The following is a 21,715-nucleotide window of genomic DNA, read 5'->3' on the forward strand; positions in this document are numbered from 1 at the left end:
CATAAATTATGCTCATGACGCAGCAGCTAAAAAAATCCAAGTAGCAGAAGGAGGGAAAAAGGGGGGGTGGGAGGGAAATCGGGGGGGCTGTGGAAGGGGGAAAGCAGAAAAATATATACCTGATCGCCCCCCCACACACCTAGCTCCCCCCCTCGCCCCCGTCCCGCTTCCCGGCCGTGCCCCACCGCCCGGCTGCAGCCCACCGAGCCCCCTCCGGCTCTGCCCAGCCCTGGCCCGGGGGGCCCCGGGGGCGGCGGCGGGTCCCGACCGACTCTCGGGCCGAGTCGCGCTCCGGCCCAGCCGCACTGGCTTCTTTGTCTGCGGGCGGCGGCCGCCCGGGCCCCCGGCCCCGGTCCCTCGGCCCGGGCTGTGAGATGGATCTGTAACCGGTGTCCGCTTTGCACCCGGGGCGAAGGCGGCTCGGGCTCCGGTAAGTAGCGGGGTCCGGGGCGGGGAGGGGTTTGCACGGAGGGGGGAGGGGGCCGGGCAGGGGAGGTTTCGGGTTTGGTTAATATGCAATGCCCGTAATTAGCATAATTTATATATTTATGATAAAGAGAGCGGGGGGGGGGGAGCCGCGGGACCCGGGGCAGCGGGATGCGGGGCCCGGGCGGCGGGCGGGCGGTGGGGAGCTCGGGCGTGGGGCGACGCGCCGCTGCCCACCTGGGGCCGCCGACCCCCGGGGGCCGCGCCCGGCTGAGCTCGGGCAGGAGGGCGGGGCGGCCGCCAGGTGGACGCGGCCAGGGAACCTGGCCCAGGCCCCTCCCCGTTTCTGCCCTTGGAGCCCTAGTGGGGTACAGATCACAGGGGAGGGGGGCTCTATCCACAGACACCCCCCCCCCCATGGCGATCGTGAGCAGATCCTGTCTCCCCAGGACAACCCGGATGTCTGGATTCCCGGTGACTGCCGCCACCCGGAGTCAGCCAGGGCCACCTGTCACCACCTTGCTCCCCGAGGACGGGCCGGACTCCCGGGTTAGAGACCTGGGTGCCCAGAACCTGAGCACCTCATAAATATTTCATCACAATATTATTATTAATGCTAGTCGCAAAATGGCTCAATCACTTCTCCCTGGTCATTCACACCTGGCAGGGCCAAGGGGGTCCGGGAGGGAGAAAGGGCTTCTGACCTTCACTTGAGCTTTGAGATCTCCCTCTGGGCTGGGGTCTGAAGCTTATTAACCTCTACCGAACAGCCTAGGCCGCTGCGCCAGGGAAATAAAAAAGCCCTCAAGAAGCTTAACTGGGCCACGGACCAGAGTCTCTGAGCAGAGATCCTGGCCTAGTCTGCTCCTGGAGATGCCTCCTTCGCAAAGTAGAGGGCCGGACCCCAGCCCACGTGGTTGCATCCCTCTCCTCCTTATCTTGGTAGCCTGAGTCTGCAGGCAGAGACTAGGGTGCTGTTTCTGTGATTGGATCTTCCTTGTCTATGTTCTCTACAGCTTAATTCCTTCCTTCCTAGACTCAACAAAAATACCCACCAAAGGCCCTATCTGAACAATTCAAAGGAAGCCTCTTCTGTCTGAAGTTTGCATTGTGAACATGAAAACAGATTTAATCACTATAAAATTATAATAGGGCCTTATCAAGTGGTACATTTCTTTATAATTCTGCTATGAAGGAGGAGTGGGTACTAACTCCACAAGGTCCCTGCTGTCTTGAAATTGACAGTCTATTGGGAACAAGTTTTGTTTTGTTTTGGTGCAGTTACTGGGGCTTGAACCCAGGTCCTGGGTACTGTCCCTGAGCTTTTTTTCTTTAAGGCTGTATTCTACCACTTGAACCACTGGCTTTTGGATGGATAATTGGAGATAAGAGTCTCACAGACTTTCTCTATCATTCTGACTTCAAACTACAATCCTTAGATTTCAGCCTCCTGAGTAGCTAGGACTTAGCCAAGTGCAAGGCCCTGAGTTCACAACTCAGTACTGATACACACACACACAGACACACACACACACACACACATACACTGGTGCCCAGCTAAAAAAATTTTTTTACATCAGAGTTCGTGAGACTCTTAATCCCATTTAACCACCAAAAAGCCAGAAGTGGAGCTGTAACTCAAGTGGTAGAGCACCAGCTTTGAGCAAAAAAACTAGGGGGCAGTACTTAGACCCTGAGTTTAAGCCCCAGTACTGGCACCAAAAACAAAACAAATAAATAAAAAACAACCTCCGAGGAAGAAAAAGAATAGGAAGACGAGGAATCCAGAACATTCTGGCTTTAGTTTGCTCAACTGTTAACAAAGTTATAACAATGTCTCCAACCCCTACTATGTACCACTTACCTCTGGAGTTGAGTGATACATCCATTAGTATTATATAAAATAGCCCATAGTCAATTCTCAAATGAAATGCTAATTGCTTTCTTTTCTGTATGCATGTGAAAACCTCTTTGCCCCCGTTATTATTATTTCCTCTAGTTTTTGTGATTCTGATTTGTGGCTCCAAACAGACAACCTGTCTTCACAGGGTTCGGTCACTTCTCATTGCTTATAGCAGGCTGGTCCACTATTGGAGATGTTCAACCTCCTATGTGCGTGTTACTCTGGTCCTTGGGCCACTGCCACAGGATTATCTAAGAGCTGATTATGTAGAACCCCAAGGCCTGTTGGGGGAAGGGACTTGCTGGAGATCTTCATTTTTTTAGTAAGTTGACTAAGTAACAATCATGCATATTAAAGCTAGAGACCATAGGTTAATGTTTTTACCATCTCTTCTGGGAAGCCTGCCCAGATTTCTAAGAAAGTACTCTGATAACCCAGAGTGCTGTTTATCTTATCTAAGGTTCTAAGTGTTTGTCAGATTCACTCTGGGTTCTGCTGGGTATACTGTCTCCCACTAGATTGGAGAAATTGGGACAAATGTCTGGCTCTGATCACCCTTGCTTCCTCCTGAGTGTGGATTTATTTGCCTGGCATGCTGTGGAAGTGAAACTCTAAAGTTTTTTTTAGTGGCTCACACCTGTAATCCTAGCTACTCAAGAGGCTGGGATCTGAGTTCAAAGCCAGCTCAGGCAAACAAATTTGACTTTTTTTTTAATGTGTGTGTGTGTGTGTGTGTGTGTGTGAGAGAGAGAGAGAGAGAGAGAGAGAGAGAGAGTATTGAGTATTGAACTCAGGGCCTTGCACTTGGCTTTTTCACTCAAGACTGGTGCTCTACCACTTGAGCCATACCTCCACTCTTGGCTTTCACCTGGCTAATTGGAGAGACTCACCGGGCTGTATTTGAACCATAATCCTCCAATCTTAACCTCCTGAGTAGCTAGGATTATAGGCGCAAGCCAACAACACCTGGCTCTGAGACTCTTATCCCCAATAAACCACCAAAAAGCTGGAAGTGGAGGTGTGGCTCAAATGGTAGAAATTTAAGCAGAAAAAACTAAGCAAGAACTCAAACTCTAGTACCAAAAAATAAAAGAAAGGAACAAGAAAGAAAGAAAAAGACTCCTGTTCCCTTTACTTCTCCAGAAACTTGGGAGCATTTCTCTTCTCTATCTTCCTACCATACTATTTCTAACTCTTTTAGAAATTGTATTATTACTGTGTCACATCAGCCTTTGCCTTTCCAATTCCATCTTACCCAGGATGCACTAGGTGTGGGCTGGTGCCCACCCCAACCTACAGTGACCATGGATCCTGGAGCTGGGTCTGAGTCATCTCTGACTGTCAATGAGCAGGTATGTTCTGGGACCAAAAGAGGTAGGGGTGGTGAGGGTTATGGTGCAAGGGGTGTGGGCAAGGAAGACCCCATTGTTGTTCTTACCAAAGTTCATAGTCATTTCACCTATGTAGAGGGAGTTACCAGCTAGGGTTTCTCAGGGGCTGAGATTGGGACTTAAACTGACTTTAAGATTAAAGTTAAAAGCTGGGTTTATGCCTGTAATCCTAGCTAGTCAGAGACTGAGACGGAAAGATTGCAGTCATAGTCAGCAAGGTCAGAAAAATCAGAGAGATTCTCTAATTAACCAGAAAAAAGCTGAGCTGGTGGTATGGCTCAAATGGGTGAGCACCAGCTGCAACCTGGCTGAGTGAAAGTGTGAGGCTCTGGTCTGAGTTCAAGCCCTGGAACCAACACACACACACACACACACACACACACACACACACACACACACACACCCATACATGGGGGGGAGGGAGAGAGAGGAAGGAAAGAAGGAAGAAGGAAGGAAGGAATGTAGGAAGGAAGGAAAGAAAGAGACAGTGAGCAAGCTATCAAGCAAGCCAGGCTCTGGTGGCTCAAGCCTGTAATCCTAGCTACTCAGGAGGCTGAGATCTATGGATCATGGTTTGATGACAGCCTGGGCAGGAAGTCCGGGACACTTTTTTTTTTCGGGGGGGGGGGGTCCGGTCGTGGGGCCTGAACTCTGGGCCTGGGCGCTGTCCCTCAGCTCTTCAGCTCAAGGCTAGCGCTCTACCACTTGAGCCACAGCACCACTTCCGGCTTTTTTCTTTTTGCTTATGTGGTGCTGAGGAATCGAACCCAGGGCCTCATGCATGCAAGGCAAGCGCTCTACCACTGATCCACCTTCCCAGTCTTTTGAACTTTATTGTCCAGGCTGGCTTCGAACCTTGATGCTCAGATCTTGGTGTCCTGCATTGCTAGGATTACAGGCGTCAGCCACTGGCTCCAATCCTTACAAACTTTTTAGTGTACAGAGTTCATCCAGGATTCTTGAAGGGTCCTAACAGCAGCATTTCAGTGTGTGGGGAGGAGTAAAAGAGCCTGGCATTTGAGCAGAAACCCCAGTGAAAGAAAGGTCCGGGACTGTCCACACCACAGGCTCTTGGAGGGGCCCTTGTGGTCTGAACATGTTCCCTGGGACCTCAAGCCTGGCTCAGAGGGTCCGTGCAGGGGTGAGGCAGGAGAGACTGCATCTTCAGGATTCCAGTTCCTTCTTTCAGGAATATAGTTTGCAGGAAAATTCTAGCCCCTTATCTGAGTTTTGAAAATAATGGTATCAGGAGCTTTAAAAAGTTTCTCATCATTATGGAGCCCTAATTTTTTTCCATCCACTTGTCTTTGGGAAACTTCTAGGGGGTTTCAAAGAAAAGTAAAGATGGATTTGTTTCATGGCCCAACCTAAAATGTGGACACACAGCTTGTGGTAGGAGCCTACATAGCCACCATTCCAGTATCCTAGCAGCCAAGAAGATGTCTTTGCAAGCTGTGTATAAGGCCATTTCCCATTGCCTGCACTACGTCCCACAGAGCAAAGAAGAATATCTCCCAAATGGTTTGGCTCTGTGAGACTTTTCTCTGTTTTTGTCAGGCCCTTCTTCCTATCTCCAAGCACTGTTTTGTTCTAGTAGCTTCTCCCCTGGCCAAGGCTCTGATGATTCCTGAGGACACAGTCCTCTCTGAGTAGGAGGTGAGCATCCTGATGTTGCCCTCTCCTCTTTCCCCCAGCCATACCCAGAGCTCCTGCTGCTCCCCCTCCCCTAGCAATGTCTCCCATCCTCCTCTGCTTGCAGGTCATCGTGATGTCAGGCCATGAGACCATCCGAGTGCTGGAAGTTGGAGTGGATGCCCAGCTCCCGGCTGAGGAAGAGGGGAAAGGACTGGAGGGTGTGGCTACCGAGGGCTCCCAGAACCAAGACCCTGCTGAAGCCAGAGAAAACACTGGTGAAGCTGGGCCAAACAACCCAGACCCCCCTACAGATGCAGCTGGTATGAGGCTATTACTCCAATGTGGTTTTGCTCCCCTTGGGTCCCTTCTGCAGTTTCCTGGTGAGCCAGCCTAAGTCCTGGGGACCCATGTGGCATTACAGCCTTGTCTTCCTGCTCACTGGATAGCCTGTGACCACAGTCTGTGCATCTAGCCAGCCTCCAGGGCTATTTCATCCTCCTTGTTCCTGAAATTGAGTTCTCCTTGAATCACTGTCAGAGCAAAGCTGGGATCCACTGATTGGTGAGGACTATCCTAAGAAATTTGAATCTAGCCCGGTGCAGGTGGCTCACACCTGTAATCCTAGCTACTCAAGAGGCTGAGAGCTGAAATTGCAGTTCAAAGCCAACTTAGGCAGGAAAGTCTGTGAGACCTTTATCTCCAATTAACCACCAGAAAATTGAAAGTAGCGCTGTGGCTCAAAGTGGTAGAACACTAGTCTTGAAGAGCTCAGGAACAGTGTCCAGGCCCCCAGTTCAAGGCCCACAACCGCCAAGAATAAATAGATAGATAGATAGATAGATAGATAAAAATTTGAATCCACCTCAGTGTGCTCCTAGATACAAACCAGAGTGTTGGTCCAATGCAGAGAGGCCTGAACCTTCAGGATGGAGGCTTTTCTTTTCTTTTCTTTCTTTCTTTTTGTTTTGTTTTGTCAAGTTGTAGGGCTTGAACTAGGCCTGGGTGCTGTCCTGACCTTTCTTGCTCAGGGCTAGTGCTCTACCACTTTGAACTATATAGCACCATGTCCAATTTTCTGGTGGTTCATGGGAGGTAAGAGTCTCACAGACTTTCCTGCCCAGGCTGGCTTTGAACTACGATCTTCAGATCTCAGCCTCCTGAGTAGCTGGGATTACAGATGTGAGTCACCAGCCAACCCTTTCAAACTCAATCATTTTTATGTTAGAGCTGGAAGGTTCCAGGAGCTGAGGATGGAAGGACATCTTACCTTCCTCAGACTGTACAGACAGATGAACTAGAACCCTGAAAATGCCTTTCCCTCCTCTCAGTAGACTTACGGTGCTGTCCTTTTCCAAAGATGACTTTAGGGTATGAACTAGATGCTCCTACAGTACAGATGTGAGGCAACTGTAGCTAAGCTATGGGCCTAGACACTGCTCCAGCCATAGACCACCCTTTTCTCATCATTGAATAAAACACCGTATCAAGAAGTTGACGTCTTGTTCTGCAGAAAGTCTCTCTCTCTCTCTCTCTCTCTCCCTCCTGTGATGACTTCCTTCCATGTCAACAATTGATTTCTCCTCAAAAGGAATTTCAGTGGACTACACCACAAAGAAAAAAGGACCAATCAAAGATATTCAAAGCCGTAATGTTTACAAATAAATACATAAGCTGGCTGCCAGTGGATTACATCTATATCCCTATCAGGCTGAGATCTGAGGGTCGTGATTTGAAGGAAAGTGAAGGCAGGAAAGTCCTTAAGACTCTTACCTCCAATTAACCACCAAAAAGCTAGAAGTGAAGTTGTGGCACAAGTAATAGAAACCTAGCTTTTAGCAAAAAAGATCAGGGACAGGCCCTAAGTCCAAGAGCCAGGACTGGCAGAGAGAGAGAAAGACAGAGACAGAGACAGAGAGAAAGAAGGAGAAGGAGAGCAAGAGGAGTATACTGGTGCTTGAACTCAGGGCCTGGGTGCTGTCCTTTAACTTTTTCATTCAAGGCTGCCATTCTACCACTTAAGCCATACCTCTACTTTTTGGTGGCTAATTAGAGATAAGAATCTCACGGACTTTCCTGTCTGGGCTGGTTTTGAAGCACAGTCCTTATATCTCAGCCTCCTGAGTAGCTAGGATTAAAATCATGAGCTTCCAGTGCCTGGCTAAAAAGTCTTCTTGACTTCAGACTTCAAGGAAGGCAGAGAAAAGCTGGCTGGCATAAAGAGCTCCTATGACCCTGCAGTTTGGTAAAGTCATATCCAATTTCAGGAACTTGGCCCTGTAAGAATTTCCATGTCCCTGCTTTTTGTGTGTGTGTGTGTGTGTGTGTGTGTGTGTGTGTGTGTGTGTGTGTGTATGTTGGTCAGGGACTTGAACTCAGGGGCTGGGCACTGTCCGTGTGTGTGTGTGTGTGTGTGTGTGTGTGTGTGTGTGTGTGTGTGTGTGTTGGTCAGGGGCCTGGGCACTGTCCGTGTGTGTGTGTGTGTGTGTGTGTGTGTGTGTGTATTGGTCAGGGGCTTGAACACAGGGCCTGGGCACTGTCCCTGAGCTTTTATGCTTAAGGTTAGGTTAGCATTCTACCACTTAAGTCATAGCTCCACTTCCAGCTTTCTCAATCAAGGCTAGTGTTCTATCATTCTGAGCCACAGCTCCACTTCTGGTTTTCTGGTGGTTAATTGGAGATAAGAGTCTCACAGACTTTCCTGCCCAGGCTGGCTTAGAACCAAGATTCTCAGATCTCTGCCTCCTAAGTAGCTAGGATTATAGGCATAGGTCAGAGGCATCCAACTAAACCAGCACTTTTTGTATCCAAAAGTAGCTTGAATATGGGATGAAGAATTTGGTTGCTGGCTGACTTCCCCTTTGCTGTTTTCATCAATTCTAGCACTTTACCTCCCTGACCTGCTGATTGTATAACAGGTTGTGACAATGTAACAATGTCTTTTAGAGCCAGAAAATGAGGGGTTGGTACCCAGCTATGCACAGACATGTATTTTATGCAGATGAGAAGAGAAGGTGGCCTATCTTTCCTGTCTGACCCAGGGCTCTCCAGCTGAAGTCTCACACTGAGCAGCACTGGGAAAGCTGCTTCATGGGTCAGAGAAAGCCAGCAACTAGTATTCTGTTATACAAGAAATAAACATGGGCTGGAAGTTACCACTTCCGGCTGCAGGCAAGATATTCTACTCCATTCACCCCTCCCCTCACTTCTTGTTCTTTCTCTCAATTCCACATGAAGTGAAATCACTCCCGGGAATCCCTCCGAGTCCTGCCCCTGCCATTGCCACCTTCAGCCAAGCCCAAACCCAGCCTCAGGCATCACAGACCCTGACGCCACTGGCTCTACAAGCTGCCCCCCAGGTAAGGGCCACCCTAGGGAGTTGGACAGAGGGCAGTGGGCAGGAGTATGGCATGAAGGAACTATGGGATCTGAGAAACTGTGAGGCAGTATAAGGCAGAGGCTACCTACTAGACTCCCCTGCCTAAGATAAAGCCCACTGGAAAAGAAGATGTGCATTTGTTGGGCAATCTCCTTGTAGAAATAACATGATCTCTTTCATGCTTGGAAGAGCTAAGGGGTTGTTCAGAGTCCTCATGCAGAGCTAGGGAACATCTCTAGCACAGCGAGAGGCTGTGTGTGGGATCCTGCAGTCCTGGTGACCTTTGCTCTATGCACGATTCTCCAAGGCATCCAAGCAAAGACAGTATTCTCCATCAGAACTTCTTGGAAGCCTCTGCAGACCCTGGACTGCTTAGTTGCACCTCTTCTCTTGTTCTTTGTTCACAAATCACTGGTTCTATAGGCAAGGATAATCTGGCAAGCACCCCTCAGGATGAGGCCTCCATCTAGGCTTTGAAACCTTTTCCTCACCCTCCTGTGGCCTTTTCCCTCACTGCCCTCAGAATAATTGTTTATGCTCAACTGGGTCTGAGAGACCAGTGTTTGCTCTGTGGATGTTGATTTTTTCTTTTTATTTTTTTTTCTTTTCTTTTCTTTTTTGAAATCTTGTTTGCTTTTGCAGGTCTTGACTCAGGAAAACTTAGCCACAGTTCTGACAGGAGTTATGGTTCCAGCAGGGGCAGTTACTCAACCTCTTCTTATCCCCATCAGTATTGCAGGTCAAGTGGCTGGGCAGCAGGGGCTGGCCGTGTGGACAATTCCTACAGCAACTGTGGCTGCCCTCCCAGGACTGACCGCTGCTTCTCCTCCGGGGGGAATTTTCAAGCCACCTTTAGCCAGTCTCCAAGGTAACGGCAATTCTCCCCAGGACTGCACCAGATGCCCTGCCACCCCACACTCCACCCTTGCACGTGTACTTGCCGTGCTGGACTCAGAACCTGAGGCCCACCCAGGCCAAGAGCCCTGCAGTCTGGATCCAGTGTTCCAGGCATCTAACCACAGAGCCACAGCACCAACTTTGGGACTCTAGGCCAGGACACCAAGCCAGCCAGCAGGCCTTTCTTTCTTCAGCCAACTGCCTGAGACTGCTCTCTTCCCCATGCTAGAATTCACCCATGACCAGCCTCCTGAGAAGGATTGCGAGAAGAAGATTCAACATCTAGTTCTTGAACCTACAAATCTACTGGCCCAAGGGAGGGGGGTGGGAATGAAAGATGTTGACATGCATCAGGCCTTCAAGCATCCAAGGAATTACAACTGCCTGTTCCCATGCCCACTGCCCCAGCCCCCTGTCATTCTTGTGCCAGATGGGATTGGAGCCACTCTGGGCCATGGCTAGGCACTTGAGCACCTCTGTCTCTGCCTTGCTCCATAGCAACTGCTGTGCTGAACACCGCCCTTCCGGCACCTGTACAAGCTGCCCCACCAATCCAGGCTGCTTCACCAGCCCAGCCCCGGCCACCAGCCCAGCCCCAGACGTTGTTCCAGACCCAGCCGCTGCTACAGACCACGCCTGCCATCATACCACAGCCCACTGCTGCCACTGCTGCTGCCCCTCCCCCCAAGCCAGTGGATACCACCCCACAGATCACCGTCCAGCCTGCAGGCTTTGCATTTAGCCCAGGAATCGTAAGCTGCTGCCCTCACCCAGGGCTAACCAGGGATGGACCAAAGCTAGGGCTACGGGTGGAAGTGACCCTTCCCACAGAGGAGGACCAGCCCCTTGAATCCAGCCCTTTCCAACACCAGCAGAGATGGGCTCCCTCTGAGGTCTTCTTACAGCTGTCAGCCTGTCCAACCCAAACAAAAGCAAGCAACCCTCTACCAAGAGGCCTGGGCAAATTCTCCAGAACCTGAACCACTGGATGAGCCTTGGAGGGTGGGATGTCTAGGGATTACAACCTTGTGAGCTGTCGCTAAGGTGCAGCTGGTGGCTCACGGCTCTGTGCTAGTGTCTTTGTAATGTGGCTCCTGGCTTAGCAGTGGGGTTGCCAGATGTGACTAAGAGCACACCAGCCTCTCCAGTTTGGCCCTTCTACTCCCCCAGGCCTGGCTGGAAAGATTAAACAAGAGTTACTGTTCTATGACTGTGGCCCTACCCTTCCCTGTTGCCCCCAGTGGCCCCTTCCTAGTTCTAGGTATTTAGACCTGCAACCCTCTTTTATGCACCCCATCCCCAACAATGTCCTTGCACTCTTCCCTCTGTCTGGGTCTCTTTTCACCCTTTTGGCCTCTGAGCAAGGCTCTTTCTCCACCCACAGATCAGTGCTGCTTCCCTTGGGGGACAGACCCAGATCCTGGGCTCCCTCACTACAACTCCGGTCATTACCAACACCATTCCCGGCATGCCAGGGATCAGCAGTCAGATCCTCACCAATGCTCAGGGACAGGCAAGTGGTGAAAGCTAGGGCTGAGGGTGGGTGCTGTGGAATAGCTAGCCAGGTCTTGGGCTAAGTAAGCATCCTAGAAACTCAAACTGGGAGTCAAGCTGAAGGCCCTAGCTGTTGGGGCTCAGCTAATGTTGGGGCCAGCCACCACCGTCCCCTAGAGGCACTCATTCTGCTTGTAGGATTTTATCTATGGACAGGCTTTGTGCTGGGTGCTTTCTCATATTTTATCTCACTGTTTTGAGTACAGATCTATTTGGTAGAGATTTTTATTTTACTGGAGAGAACAAGATTCAGAAATACTAAGTTAAGCTGGGCACTAGTGGCTACTAACTACTCAGGATGGTGAGCTCTGAACATTGTAGTGCAAAGCCAGGGTGATCAGGAAAGTGCAGGAGACTCTAATCTCTAATTAATCACCAAAAAGCTGAAAGTGGAACTGTGGCTCAAGTGGTAGAGTGCCAGCCTTGAGCAAAAAAAAAAAAACTAAAGGACAATGCCTAGGCCCTGAATTCAAGTTCCAGTACAGGAAAGAAAGGGGGGAAAGAAGGGAGGGAAGGAGGGAAAGACAAAGAAAAAGGAAGGAAGATTAAGAGTACTGACTTAACATTCAGGTTTCTGACTCACAAACAGTCCCACTCCAGCTGTACCTCAGCTCTGAGGATGAAATAAAGGAGCCTCCAGGGTGGATTGTTGATGAGAAAAACAGCCAGATGGCTTAAGTGTTTTGTCCAAGTTAGTTTTTGCCAGTATGGGGATTTGGGCTGAGGGTGGGTTGGATACAACCCTCATACTTGGGGCCCCTCCCTTATTTCCTCTTAGGTTATTGGAACACTTCCATGGGTGGTGAATTCAGCTAGTGTGGCAGCTTCAGCACCAGCTCAAAGCCTGCAGGTCCAGGCTGTGACCCCTCAACTGTTGTTAAATGCCCAGGGCCAGGTGATTGCGACTCTGGCTAGCAGCCCCCTGCCTCCACCTGTGACTGTCCGGAAGCCAAGCACGCCAGAGTCCCCAGCAAAGAGTGAGGTACTAGGGATGGAGGCATTGGGGGGTTCGGGGGAGGGAGGGAATGGTTATTTCCCTTCAGACTGCTGAGCAGAGCAGCTTCTAAAGTTCCTGGGGGAGCAAGACACTTGCAAAAGTGAGGAAAGCCCTCAAGTAGAAGCCAATGGGAATCTATATATGCTGCAGGTAGTCAAAGTGGACTGGTCTGATTGAGCTACAGAATGAACAAACTGGCAGAAAAGCCCCAGGAGTTTATTCTGTACCCCTTCTGCTTCCTTTCCCCCACTACCTTATATTGAGGCTTTGATTATTTTTTCCTCATTCCAGAAGCATTGTTTGAGGGCTTACTATATTCCAAGTACTAAAGATACAAAGATGATGGGGCTGGGAATGTGGCTTAATAGTAGAGTGTTTGTCTAACATGCATGAAGCCCCGGGTTCAATTCCTCAGTAGCACATAAATGGAAAAAGCCAGAAGTGGCTCTGTGGTTCAAGTGGTAGAGTGCTAGCCTTGAGCAAAAGAAGCTCAGGAACAGTGCCCAGGCCCTGAATTCAAGCCCTGGGATTGGCGAAAAAAAAAAAAAAAGACTAAAATGTCCCTGTTAGCCTTAGGTAGCTCAGCATAGGGGTGTGGCTAAGGTCCTTTGGGTCCCCAGAAAAGCGAGCTCTGACAGATAAGGGTCAGGTGAGAATGAAACAGGAACATGAAACTAGATGGATGCTTCTCAAACTTGTGCATCAGAATCACCTGGAGGGCTTGTCAGACTATTTTCTTATTCCATAGGTCTGAATGGGGCCAAGAATGTGCTAAGTTCCCAGAGCCATTGGGATCAGTGGTCCTCAAAAGTTGTATGCTGCTTCTAAGCTTTGGAAATAACTACTTAGCCTTATCTGAAAATAGATATTGTAAAAGTATCTAGTTAAAAGAGGCATTGTAACCAAGCAGTTGATGGCCCATGTCTGTAATCTTAGCTACTCTGGAGGCTGAGATCTGTGGATTATAGTTCAAAGCCAGCCAATACAGGAAAGTCTGTGAGACTCATCCTCAATTAAATACCAAAAAGCCAAAAGTGGAGCTATGGTTCAAGAGGTAGAGCACTAGCCTTGAGCAGAAAGAAAGAAAGAAAGAGAAAAAAGCTTAGGGACAGAACCCTAGCTCTAGGTTAAAGTCGCTGGGCTGGTATGTAGCTCAGTGGAAAAGTACTTGCCCAGCATGAATGAAGCTCTGGGTTTAATCCCCAATACTACTACCAAAAAGAAGAAGAAATAAAAATCCCTTCTAGTTCTACCTCCAAAGATGACTTCTGTTGACAGCTTATTTTATATTTCTCAATTTTATTTCATGAAAATTAATATGTATTTTAAATTTTTAATATTTTAATTAGTATTTTAATATTTTAAAGGCAAATTCCATAAAACCTTTCTTTTTTCACATCTTTCTTTTTTCACTTAGCACTATGACTCAAAGTAGTTTTTTTTTTTTTTTTTTGGGTCTGTGTTAGAGATCAAACTTAAGGTCTTCTGCATGATGCAGATACTCTCTCTAGGCCATCTCAAGCCTACTTTTTTTTTTTTTTTTTTGCTGGTCCTGGGGCTTGAACTCAGGGTCTGGGTGCTGCCTATGAGCTTTTGTACTCAAGGCTAGTGCTCTACCACTTGAGCGACAGCTCTACTTCTGGCTTTTTGTGGTTAGTTGGAGATAAGACTGTCATGAACTTTTCTGCCTGGGCTAGCTTTGAACCACAGTCCTCAGCTCTTAGCCTCCTGAGTAGCTAAGATACCAGCACCCAGCTTCCAGCCTTACCTTTTTTTCTGTGATTTTAAATTTTTTTATTTTATTGTAAAGATGCTGTATAGAGGGGTTACAGTTACATGATTAAGGCAATGAGTACATTTCTTGTCGAGCATTGTTACCCCCTCCCCAGCCCAATTTTTTTTTTAACGACTACATACTCTCTCATTGTGGGAAGGTCCCAGTAATTACCTATCAGTTTCCTACTCCTAGATTTTCAGAGCCTAGAATAAGGTTGAAGTTTCTCTTTTGAAAGAAGGGATGTGAGAGAGTTAGCCCGAGGGGGTTATTTATTGAGGCTTTGACCATGTACACTCAACTTTTCTGAGTCTCTTAGTGGCTTGTCTCAGGTGTTACATTTAGGTGATTATTTAGAAGGTCATTATCATGGTGTGTGTGTTCATAGACATCGGCTAATTTTGCTTTTTGTTAGGTCACAGGAATGTGCTAGGTGAGTGAGACTCTCATACCCATTTCTGTCCTGCCTGTGCTCTACCCAGGAGTTTCTACTTCCTGAGTTGGCAGAGACCAACAGAGGCTTTTCTCTTTTCTCATAGGTGCAGCCCATCCAGCCCTCACCAGCTGTACCCCAGCCTGCTGTGGTCATTGCTAGTCCCGCCCCAGCAGCCAAGCCATCTGCCTCTGCTCCTATCCCCATCACCTGCTCAGAGACTCCTACAGTCAGCCAGTTGGTGTCTAGTAAGTGGCTCTGGGTAGAGGAATGTGGAATTGCCCGGGGCGGGGGGGGGGGGGGGGGGTGTTGGAACCCAACCTCCTCAGATACTGCTGTCCTTAATAAACTACCTAGAACTGGGTGCCAGGCCTGTACCCTAGTTGTACCAGAAACGGAGGCAGGAGATCTCTTGAGACTAGAAGTTCAAGGCAAACCTAGGCAACATAGTGAGCCCCAAGACCTTGTCAGAAAGAAAGAGGAAAGAAAGAAAAAGAAAAGGAAGGAAGGAAGGAAGGAAGGAAGGAAGGAAGGAAGGAAGGAAGGAAGGGAAAGAGAAAGAGAAAAGGAAGGAAGGAAGGAAGAGAAAGAGAAAGAAAAGGAAGGAAGGAAGGAAGAGAAAGAGAAAGAAAAGGAAGGAAGGAAGGAAAGAAGAAAGGAAGGGAGGGAGGTAGGGAGGGAAAGAAAGAGGGAGAGAAGGAGGGAATGGAAAGGAGAGGGGAGGTTCCTGAAGTTCCAAAGGAAAGGGAAGAGGCCTAAAGTGAGGGCTTGACTTTGTTATTCCCATTCCTATTGGGCGGGATTCTGGGCATATTAGTGAAGGCTGCTCCTGACTGGTTGTTTTTCAGAGACGCCAAACCATTGGCTATCTCTACTGCATTCTCTTACTCAGTATTTGAGGAATGTGGATGGCCAAAAGCTATGCTTGGGGCAGAACTAGGGAGCATGAGGGAGGCCAGCAGTTAGAGCTGGAACTTAAATAGATCTTATTACACCCCCCCCCTCCCAATACAGTGGTCCAGGGCCCTTGTCCACAAGTCTTACTTGTCCTGGTGGCAGGAGTCTTAAAGGTATACAGCCTTTTGACAGATGTCCTCATCCCTCACCACTGAACCAGCCCAGGCAAATGGGCCACATAGGTTGAGTTGATTCCCATTGATACAGTCATCCTTGGTCCCTTCCTCTGGCCTAGAGCCGCATACTCCCAGTCTAGATGAGGACGGGATCAACTTGGAAGAGATCCGGGAGTTTGCCAAGAACTTTAAGATCCGGCGGCTCTCCCTGGGCCTTACACAGACTCAAGTGGGCCAGGCTCTGACTGCAACAGAAGGACCAGCCTACAGCCAGTCTGCCATCTGTCGGTGAGTAAGATTGCCCTGGAGAAGGTCATGAGGCCTGCTCAGGGCCTGTTGCCCCTGGGCACTCATGGGGACCAGGGCATCCAGCTTCTTTCCACATTTCTCCTTCTTACCATCCTGTCTCCTTCCAGATAAGGAAGTCTAGTCTAAGGATGGATATGGACACTACTGCAGCAGCCAAAGACTGACTCAGACATTCTAGGGCCCAAATCTATTCAGAAATTGTAGCACAAAAGCTAGTTCATAATAAGCCCAATTCTGGTGCCCCCATGCCTATCATCCTAGCTCAAAAAGAACCTGAGATCTGAGGACCCTGGTTCAAAGCTAGCCTGGGCCGAAAAGTCAGTGAGACTCCTATCTCAAAATAATCAGCAGAAAGCCAGCAGTGGAGCTGTGGCTTAAGTGGTAGAGCAAAAAAAAGCCAAGTGAGAGTTTAAGGCCCTGAGTTCAAGCCCCAGTTCTGGTATACACACACACACACACACACACACACACACACAGAAAAAGAAAGCTATTTTCGAACATGAAACACAAAAATGGGAGTTTTCTCTTGGCCCTCAACTACATACAATATTCTTGTCACGCCCTACCTCTCCCTCATGTAAGGTATAACTAGAAAGTGATAGGGCTAGGTTTTTCTGTGTGCAGTTTGCAAACTCGTTTTGATGCTAGAACCAGCAGAGAGATAATTAGAATTTCAAACAGAAATAAGTAAATGGCTCACTAATGGCTGAATGTTTACATCTGCTGCTGCTGCTGACTATTCCATGATGTGCTCAGCAAGAAGGAACAGCCTGACTTGTGAGTTTTGAAGTCATGTGTGACACTGGTGACACTGGCGACCCCTACAGGCTACTCAGGATGACTCCTCACAAGCTTCATTTGGATGTGAACATTCTGGACCTGTTGTTTAGGGCACTGTTGTCATTGCCTTGCCCATCTGAGGCCCAGGGCATGGTCTGCCTGCTAGCACTTGGGAAACAGAGGAGTCTGGGCTTGCTTGAACCAGAGAGATAGTAGTGCTGTAGGGGCAGTAAGGGTACCCTGGATAGAGTCTCTCCAGCTTGTGAGGGTAGTACTTCCATCCAGATATGGGGTATGCCAAACAGACTGAGACACTCTCTCTGTCCCTTGCTGGACATGTGTTGCTTGCAGGTTTGAGAAGCTGGATATCACACCCAAGAGTGCTCAGAAGCTGAAACCAGTGCTGGAGAAGTGGCTGAACGAGGCTGAACTTCGGAACCAGGAAGGCCAGCAGAATCTGATGGAATTTGTGGGAGGTGAGCCCTCCAAGAAACGCAAACGCCGCACCTCCTTCACTCCACAGGCCATCGAGGCTCTCAATGCCTATTTTGAGAAGAACCCACTGCCCACTGGCCAGGAGATCACAGAGATTGCTAAGGAGCTCAACTATGACCGAGAGGTAGTGCGGGTCTGGTTCTGTAACCGGCGCCAGACACTCAAGAACACCAGCAAGCTGAACGTCTTTCAGATTCCCTAGGGCTCAGCCCCCAGCCCTGTGTTTCAGCACTTTGTACTCCCCTCAGCACCCAGCTGTTGTCACTGCCCTGACAGTCCTACGTGCAGCTGTGCTGGCCCTAGGTCATGAGCCTCACCACGTGCATGTGTGTCAGTGCCTCCCTCTTCTCCCCCAACATCTCTCACACCCTGGGAGGCAGAGAGACAGGGCCACATGAGAGCCCCAGGCTCTGGGCTCTAGGCACTCTGAAGGAGGGTATTTGTGGTGTCTCTTGGAGAAGCACTTTGTAGACATGGTTTCCGAAGGGCAAATTCTATGTCCCACCTTTGGGGCAGGGCTGTAGTACCTCCTGGGGTCCACTGGCATTAGCTCTTGTTTTTGATGACATTCTCTTTCTACGCACCTACCCTTTCTCCTTTGCTGCTCCTTTGTGCTACTGTGGCAGCTAAAACAATTCATCCAGCCTCACACTGCCCTCTCCTACTTTGCATACAGTTATACTAAACCCCTCGAAGAACCCAAGAGATGCATTTATCAAAGTGTAGAAGGTCAGAAGGTTTCCAAAGCTTGGGACAGAACATGAGTCCCTCTTGTGGTTCATTTGATGGAGGAGATGACATTACAATAGAATCTTTTTCTTGTGTAATCCATGTTGGAAGGAAGCAAGCAGTGAACTTTACCTGCTGCCTGGGTCTGCTGCTGTCCTGAAATTTCGTAATGATAAGCCCATCCTTCCAGATTTTAATCTAATCTCTGCCCATGGCCATCTGCCCACACAAAAAAAGAGTTTGAGTTGGAAAACATTACCCTAGTTAAGCAAGCAAGCAATCTTGGAGGAAAAAAAAAATGAGGAAAAGAATGCTTTCTCTCTATCATTATTCTCATACCCAACTGGGAATGAATACTGGGAACTTTAAACAGACAACAAGGCACTAAGGGAAGGTTAACAATCCAGGAAGCATGGATGGCAGCCTGAGGAAGTCTTGTGTAAAAGCTGACTTAAGCATAATGTTCTTTGTAATTTTAAACCTTGGGGACGGAAGAAATCTCACTTGATGCAGAGTCATAGACCATGTGTGTAAGCAGTCTCCTCCCCACTCACCATCCCCCCTCAGAAAGCTCCAGAGTAGAAAGGGTTTTCCTCTAGAGGGAGAAGCCATGGCAGAGAGTTGGGCATTGCATCCAACCTGAGTTTCCAGCCTCACTATGGCTAGGCAGCTTTTTAGGATTGGGCTGGGGAGGCATCTCAGTTGTAGATTGCTTACCTAGCAATCAATGCACAACAACCTGGGTTCCCTCCCACATGCTTAAAAAAATGTCCTATGTGACTCTAGATTCTCCAGATTTTGCTGTGTATGCTGTGCCACAAAGGAGCACAGTCCCAGAGCTTAGTTTCTAGCAGCTGCCCCTCATCCCCATGCTCCATTTGGACCACCCAAGCCTTCCAGAGTTTGGTAGAAGTGAAAAGAGAGGTGGACAGCTTCCTCACTCAACCTTCCGAAAGAATATATCTCCTGGAGGGAGACTTCACCCTCTAGGTCATGGTTATCAACCTGCCTATATGAGATGAAGAGCCCACTAGGGAGGGGTATTGTTGACAAGTTTTCATTAAGAATTATCAACAGTGCCAGAATTGGTCAAGGAGTCAGTGACTCATATTTCAGTGAATTAGGGACATGCACAAATGTTTGCACTCAGTAGTGCTTTCTTTTTCTGGGAGACAAGTGGGTCACAGCTGGTGTCCTGGAAGTAGCATCTAATACAGGGTGTGCAAAAAGACACCATCTGTCCTGTGGCATGGCAGGAAAACGAAACCCCATGAACCACCGGTCTAAATTAGGCTGAGTCACAAGTTCTCAGCCCCTCCCTCATCAGAATCTGTCTTCCCAAGGCTGAACTAATCTTAAACCAGAGGAACAATCCCAAGGCCCAATGGAGGTGCCCAAAGAATGTTCCCAAAGCAGAGCTCTCTCACCTATGGTCTCTGGTCCTAACTTCCCCACAAAGGACCACTGTGAAGCATCTGGGACCTGGGCCACTTGCCCAAGGCAGTTCATGTTGTTTTTCATACCATCGGGCACCATCAGGGACTTGATAGATGTTTTGTTTTGAAAGTATCTTTCTGGACTTACTTCAGAGCTCTGTGGCTTCTTTGCCAGGGTTAAAATGAGAATGGAAAAGACAAGAGAAGGAACAGGAATGGTTTAACTGTATGATTTGCTTGTTTTAAGAGAGACCAAAACTTCTATGACTTGCTGAATCAGCTGGAGCCTTTGAACCCTGCACGATCTAGGCAGGCAAAGTCCAGGGAAGAATTCTGTCACATGGACTGAGTAACACACTGAGGATGGAATGATAAACCTGGTTGTTTTGGTGTTCTTAGAAATCCAATCACATTCCCATGCCCAGATTTCCTTTCCTGCCGCCCAGGTTTTGATGTTCTAACTGTTTCTCAGTACTGAGCAACACCTGTTGAAGGCTGGAGGCAAGAGTGGGGAGAGGGGAGAACTGAGGACAAGTACTTGATGTAGTTGTGTGGAATAAACAGTATTTTTTCTTTTGTACTGCTCTGCTTGTTTCTTGGTCACTTGTCAAGGTAGAAACATAAGGAATCAGTATTAGAGACCTGGAAAATACAGGAAACTGCCTTTGCTGTGAACTTGCAGCCTGGAAAATCCCATTGCAAAATCATGAGGGTCAGTGTCCTGTCATCCTACTTCAGAAGCCCCTGCTCTGGCCCTCAGTTTCAGGCCTCCTTATGGGGTTGCAGGCCCAAGGGGGTGTGCCCCTTTTTACTTCTAGGCTACATTCTGGGCATCAAGGACTCCAGAATCCTCTGCTAAACTCATTTCCTGTACCCTCTTCTCTGGGTATAATATTGGCAGACTCTGCTAACGGTCTGTACACTTACAGGTCTCAAAGTTCTTTGGAACTGGGTGCTGGTGGCTTATGCGTATAAATCCTGGACACTCAGGAGGCTGAGATCCAAGGATCTCAGCTCAGAGCCAGCCTGGGCAGTAAAGTCTATGAGACTCTAATATCCAGTTAACCACTAGAAAACTGGAAGTGGTGCTATAGTTCCAAGTGGTAGAGAGCTTGCCTTGAGCAAAAGAGTTCAGGGACAGTACCCAGGCCTTGAGTTCAAGCCCCACAATGGAAATAAGCAAGCAAATGTTATAACAAAGTACCTTAGACTGGGTAGTTTATAAACTGCTCACAGTTATGGAGAGTATGAAGTAAAAAAAAAATCAAGAAATTGGTAATCTAGTGTCTGATGCAACATAGACATCTTTACATGATGAAAAAGCAAAAAAGCAAACATGTTCCCTCAGACCTCTTTTTTAAGGGCTCTATCACCACAACTTAATCTAGATATGTAGAAATCTACATGAATAGTTAGCTTGATTTGTACAGTTCTAATATTGTTTCTCCTTCCATCCTTTCTTCCCTCACTCCCTCCTCTCTCTCCCTCCTCTCTCTCCCTCTCTTTCTTTTTGTCGGTCATGGGGTCTGAACTCTGGGCCTGAGCACTGTCCCTCAGCTCTTCAGCTCAAGGCTAGCGCTCTACCACTTGAGCCACAGCGCCACTTCCAGCTTTTTCTGCTTATATGGTGCTGAGGAATCAAACCCAGGGCCTCATGCATACAAAGTAAGCACTCTACCACTGAGCCACCTTCCCAGCTCCCTCTCTCCCTCTTTCTTTCTCTCCCTCTCTCTTTCTTATTTTCATTCTTTTTCTTTCCTTCTTTCTCTCTCCCCCTTCCTTCCTTCCTTCCTTCCTTCTTTCCTTTTCTCTTTTCTTCTTTTCTTTTCCTTTCTTTCTCTTTTCTTTCTTGTTCCTGTACTGGGGCTTGAACTCAGGCCTGGGCACTGTCCCTTAGCTTTTTCACTCAAGCGTGGCCCTCTACCACTTGAGTACACATCCATTTCTGCATTTTTTTTTAATGGTTAATTGGAGATCATGGATTTTCCTGCCTGGACTGGTTTCAAACTTCAAATCCTCAGATGTTAGCCTCCTGAATAGCAAGGATTTACAAGTATGAGCCATAAATGCCCAGTTATACAGCTCCTTATAAAGATGTAGCTGTAGCCAGGAGCGGGTGGCTGATGCCTGTAATCCTAGCTACTCAGGATGGCAGTTCAAAGCCAACCCTGGGCAGGAAAGTCCATGAAACTTATCTCCAATTAAACACCAGAAACCCGGAAGTGGTGCTGTGGCTCAAGTGGTAGAGTGCTCGCCTTGAGCTGAAGAGCTGAGGGATAGAGCTCAGGCCTAGAGTTCAAGCCCCATGACTGACCAAAAAAAAAAAAAAAAGATGTAGCTGTATGGTAAATGAATCTCCATTTGCATTTCCCCCCAAGACTGAAGATGAGTTTATTGATGAGAGAGTATAGCTTTCACAAAGCTTGCTCTCTCCTCTGTCTGTCTGTCTGTCTGTCTGTCTCTCTCTCTCTCTCTGTTGGCTGGTCTACCTCCTAGGCATGGGTTCA

General features: G+C 48.3%; 1 protein-coding gene across 2 annotated transcripts; it reads left to right on the top strand.

Annotated features, from left to right (window-relative positions):
* Positions 1–344: 344 nt before the first annotated feature.
* Positions 345–19,788, top strand: Pou6f1 (POU class 6 homeobox 1). Of its 2 annotated transcripts, XM_042668731.1 has the most exons (12): positions 345–430; positions 2,426–2,651; positions 3,589–3,681; positions 5,480–5,675; positions 8,590–8,711; positions 9,374–9,599; positions 10,127–10,380; positions 11,013–11,141; positions 11,961–12,164; positions 14,493–14,634; positions 15,579–15,747; positions 16,900–19,788. In XM_042668731.1, exons 3-12 carry the CDS (start codon positions 3,634–3,636, stop codon positions 17,243–17,245), a joined length of 1,836 nt encoding a protein of 611 aa, XP_042524665.1. In that variant the 5' UTR covers positions 345–430; positions 2,426–2,651; positions 3,589–3,633; the 3' UTR covers positions 17,246–19,788. The 2 variants fall into 2 exon arrangements, with proteins under 2 accessions (XP_042524665.1, XP_042524666.1); XM_042668732.1 differs by lacking the exon at positions 2,426–2,651.
* The last annotated feature ends 1,927 nt before the right edge of the window (positions 19,789–21,715 follow it).

This window comes from Dipodomys spectabilis, unplaced genomic scaffold, assembly GCF_019054845.1.
Source record: "Dipodomys spectabilis isolate Male_0828 unplaced genomic scaffold, ASM1905484v1 ptg000477l, whole genome shotgun sequence".
Taxonomy (NCBI): Eukaryota; Metazoa; Chordata; class Mammalia; order Rodentia; family Heteromyidae; genus Dipodomys; species Dipodomys spectabilis.

What these genes read in the sequence shown, in the direction of transcription:
- Pou6f1 (XM_042668731.1), top strand. Translation starts at nt 3,634, where the DNA reads ATGGATCCTGGAGCTGGGTCTGAGTCATCTCTGACTGTCAATGAGCAG. An exon ending in TTGCATTTAGCCCAGGAATC is followed by an intron (nt 10,381 to 11,012) that starts GTAAGCTGCTGC and finishes CTCCACCCACAG; the next exon opens with ATCAGTGCTGCTTCCCTTGG. An exon ending in AGTCCCCAGCAAAGAGTGAG is followed by an intron (nt 12,165 to 14,492) that starts GTACTAGGGATG and finishes CTTTTCTCATAG; the next exon opens with GTGCAGCCCATCCAGCCCTC.